Below are 4,032 nucleotides of genomic sequence, written 5' to 3'. Positions count from 1 at the left end.
CCGATTTGGGTGTTGGACAGGACACTGCCAACACTATCTTGCTTCCACAACTCTGAGGTATATTGAGATTGTATAAAAATGTAAAACTATATAATTCCTACATACAGCCCTAGAAAGAGATCTAAAAGTATCCAAGTTATCAAGGTGCTACCCAAACTTTTATGCATCTTATCCAATGGTTGATTTTTTGGCATAATATAGAGAAGGTATGTGGTATTGACAAGCCTTATGTGGAGCTCCTAAGGCCTATTGACACCAAAAAATTTATAAGAGCCCGGGCACCTTCATTAATATGCAAATCCCTAGCTGACGCAGCATCAACTTGCTGCACAGGCACAGAGCCTTCATCTTTCACGAGGAAGGCATTGTCTTTGAGCATGCGGCTCCTGATCTTGGGCTGTCCCCTAGTCAATCATTGCTTCTCATTATAATAAGCTGTTGGTGATGATGATATACTCGGTTGCTCATGACGTTGCAAGAGATCCTCTTGATCTGCTGACCTTTTGCGTATACCTGCAAGTGTCTGCCTAAGGTTGGACATGGTGAAGGGATATTGGAGGCGCACAACAACCTTGACGATGACAATGTGAGTAGGAAGCACCGATGGGAAATATTGCAACAAACTGCTCAAGTTTTATGCCACAAAATGAAAATGGCCGCACGGCCTCCTTTTATAACCCTAAACCCTAACTGCTACCGCTAATTACTTTCCAGGTAAATGCGTTCAAATAGTAGGGGCTACAAAAAGATGTTGGTTGATGTCGTAAGCTAGTAGACAAACAAAATAGTTTAACCAATTTACTAGAGAAAAGGCACAAGTAACAGGGGCTGCAAAAAGATGTTGGGCCCAAATGCGTACACGTTTGCATGGAGCGGCATTTATTTTGGTTCCAAAATTTCAACTACATAGTCAAGGCTCTAATAGAGAGGTCATGGGAGACTTTGAAAACGGTATGCAAACAATTGCTCTCAGGTGACAAGGATAGAGAAGCTTTCCAACAATGTGTTGATTATGCTAATAGAGAAGGTAGGTTTAGAGATCCGTGCCATATTGAAGCATCAAGAAGCACTGAGCTCTAGCGTGCTGGAAAGAATCTGGGGGAGAAAAAGTGAAACTTCAACACATGGCCCCTTGGGGTGACCATCTTTATCATTTGATCATGCTCCTATGGTAGTAGCCCAATAGGCCTCTTTTTTTTTTTCTTTTTGGGAGGGGACGGGGTTGCCTCTTTTTTCGTTGTTGGGACTCCTCCTTGGCCCTTCCAAATCCACACTTCCATTGTGTGGTTTGCTTACCTAGTCTACCCTTCGTCTTAATATATCTTGTACACAAACTTTTTGTATGAAGTATACTGCAATTTGATTGTTATTTGGCATTGTGCACTCTTAATTTGTGGATGAAGCACGCCAACGATCACCTTGCCAAACTCTTATGTTCTAGGTCCGAGAGCTTCAATCTTGGCATGTCCAAACACAATTGTTGTATGCGAAGTAGAGTTTTTTGCATGGTCGATATCTAGCCATTACATTAATCTGAGCATTAAAAACGTGTTTCGTCGCTCTGAAACCTCAAAACCTGCTTTGCCTCACCATGGAAAGTGAAAGGACCCATGTGGGATGCATGTTTCATGGAGGCATGATAATCTACAGTACGTTTCCCTGATGAAAAAGAGTATGCTACGTGGGACAAACGATATGGAAATTTTCCACGTAAAATCAATATTCAAGAGGAACGTTTCGGTGGGACTACTTCATTAATGGATGTTAATAAAGAATTTTATATAAACAGGATCATCTTAATTAAGAGGAAGCCTGAGGAAACGCGAGCCAAATTCATTCCATAATCTCATCTAAAGCTGGGTGTCCATTTAAGTGAAAAAACTGCAATTGGAGATAAATTAAATATTGGAATTTCAATCAGGGATAGAAACTACGTCGACAAGGCAAGTAATGCCATTAATTTGATCCAGGCAAGTGATGCCATTAATTTGATCCAAGTCAAAGTAATGCCATTAAATTTAATACAAGTCAAAGTAAGCTTGTTATACATGATTAATTTCTCAGCAGCACGTGAAGGCCTCCTTAAGAACCAAAACCCTAGCTCCATTATGCAATACAATTTATAGCTATTTTATTTCCTTCCAGTACTTTAGCTGCAGCAATTAACGAGCTTGATTCTAATTGGACCTTCCGACGTCAATGCGACCCGTTCAATGATCCGACGAACATCTTTATGCTGGCCTTGCTCAGACGTTGCTGATGAGCCGATCTTCATGTGTCGCTTGATTTGCTTGGATCCAATTGCTGTACTGGGCAGCTTGTTGACGTTGGCCATGGCTTGATGCTGTTGATGATCATCAGAGCCAGCACGACATCGTTGCTTGTATAGCTTTTGCAGCTTGGAATTCGCAATATTATTGACCTCGCTTATAAAGCTCAAGAAGATGGACGCCACCTCCATGTCCGTCAGGATACCATAATCCTTACTTAATATAGAGCTCGAGGCGCCTTCATTAATATGCAGATCCCTAGCTTGCGCATCATCGACGTCTTGTTGCACAGGCGCAGAGCCTTCATCTTTCGCGAGGAAGGCATTGTCTTTGAGGATGTGGCTCCTGAGCTTGGGCTGTCTCCTAGTCAGCCGTTGCTTCTCATTATAATAAGGCGCTGCTGGTGATGATGATATACTCGGTTGCTGATCATGACGTTGCAAGAGATCCTCTTGATCTGCAGACCTTTTGCGTATACCTGCAAGCGTCTGCCTAAGGTTGGCCATGGTGGAGGGATATTGGAGACGACAATCTTAGTAGGAAGCACCGACCTGCAACTGCTCGAGTTTTATGCCACAAAATGGAAATGGCCACACGCCTCCTTTATAACCCTAAACCCTCCTTTTAGCACGGCTATTGCTAATTGCTTTCCGCGTAAACTTTGCTTTTATGATACTGGAAAATGCCTTCTAGAAACATTAACGCGGCGCAAACTCCTCCGCTAGCCATTCTTATGCTTTTTTTAAAGTAAAGCGTGTCGTTAAAGTTAGAGCCAAATTAGACAATGCCACACTAAAACTCTATGGTTAGCAGTGTTCGGGAAAAATCATTTTTCCAAACATACAAAATTCCTTTCTTTCATTTTGTCAAGAGGAAATTTTAGAAAGTTAGGTTGTTTTTTCGGGTTTTTACACTATTTTTCTCTATTTTTGGGCGGTATTTCTCCTTTCCCCCCTGCCCTCAACCGGCATTTTTGAAATTGAAAACGGCACCATATTAAGCTGAGACACATTTTTTCGAACGCTGATAGTTAGGCATGGCAGCATTCTTGGCCATTTAGTGTCCAACTATGGTATCATCACTTATTGAGATAAAATGTTGGTTTATCATAAATCTTCTCAAGTTGGCAAGCCCATGAGTTGTACAAGTTTTCATTCGCCATCATAAGTACTCCCGAGGACTTTTCTACATGTGTCCTAAGATAGATCGGCCCTTATATCAATTACTAGTTGCAACGTGGCTTTTGAGAAGCTCAAATCTGCATTGGTGACACTCCTATTCTGAAAGCACCTCAATGGAGTGGGTAACATCTTTCATACACATATTGATGTCAGTGACTATGCCACTGGCTACATCTTTGGCCCAGCTTGTTGACGGAAATCTAGTTTCTTTCTATTGCATGTGCTAGCCAAAAATTGAACCTCGCTGAGAAAAATCACACGACCATGGAACGCGAGGGGCTATCAATGTAGGTAGAGAAGTTTTAACGCCATTTGCTTGCAAATTATTTTTTCTTGCTCATCAACCATCAAGCACAGACAATGCAAAATGGGTAGGATAGTGTGTTGGTTTATAATTTTGCTAGAATTCAATCTTGAGGTGGCGGTCAAGAAGAGGAAAGCACCAACACGTAGACCACTTTTCTAAATTAACCTCACGGCAGGATCCCATCCGGGTGAATGATGACCTTCCCCGTTCTTTACTCTTTTCCATTGAATGGGTTCCAGAATGGACCAAGAACATTGTGATGCACCATTCCCAT

At 41.8% G+C, this 4,032-nt stretch overlaps 1 protein-coding gene across 1 annotated transcript; it reads right to left on the bottom strand.

Annotated features, from left to right (window-relative positions):
* Positions 1-2,149: 2,149 nt before the first annotated feature.
* LOC147423580 (uncharacterized) lies at positions 2,150-2,776 on the bottom strand. The gene has a single exon (XM_086501304.1). It carries the CDS (start codon positions 2,774-2,776, stop codon positions 2,150-2,152), a length of 627 nt encoding a protein of 208 aa, XP_086357430.1.
* Positions 2,777-4,032: the final 1,256 nt, after the last annotated feature.

This window comes from Adiantum capillus-veneris, chromosome 26, assembly GCF_014529385.1.
Source record: "Adiantum capillus-veneris isolate H3 chromosome 26, ASM1452938v2, whole genome shotgun sequence".
NCBI lineage: Eukaryota > Viridiplantae > Streptophyta > Polypodiopsida > Polypodiales > Pteridaceae > Adiantum > Adiantum capillus-veneris.
The sequence above is the reverse complement of the archived record's forward strand: the minus strand, read 5'-3'. Positions and strand labels throughout refer to the sequence as shown.

Coding starts and splice junctions, on each gene's coding strand:
- LOC147423580 (XM_086501304.1), bottom strand. CDS start 2,776: ATGGCCAACCTTAGGCAGACGCTTGCAGGTATACGCAAAAGGTCTGCA.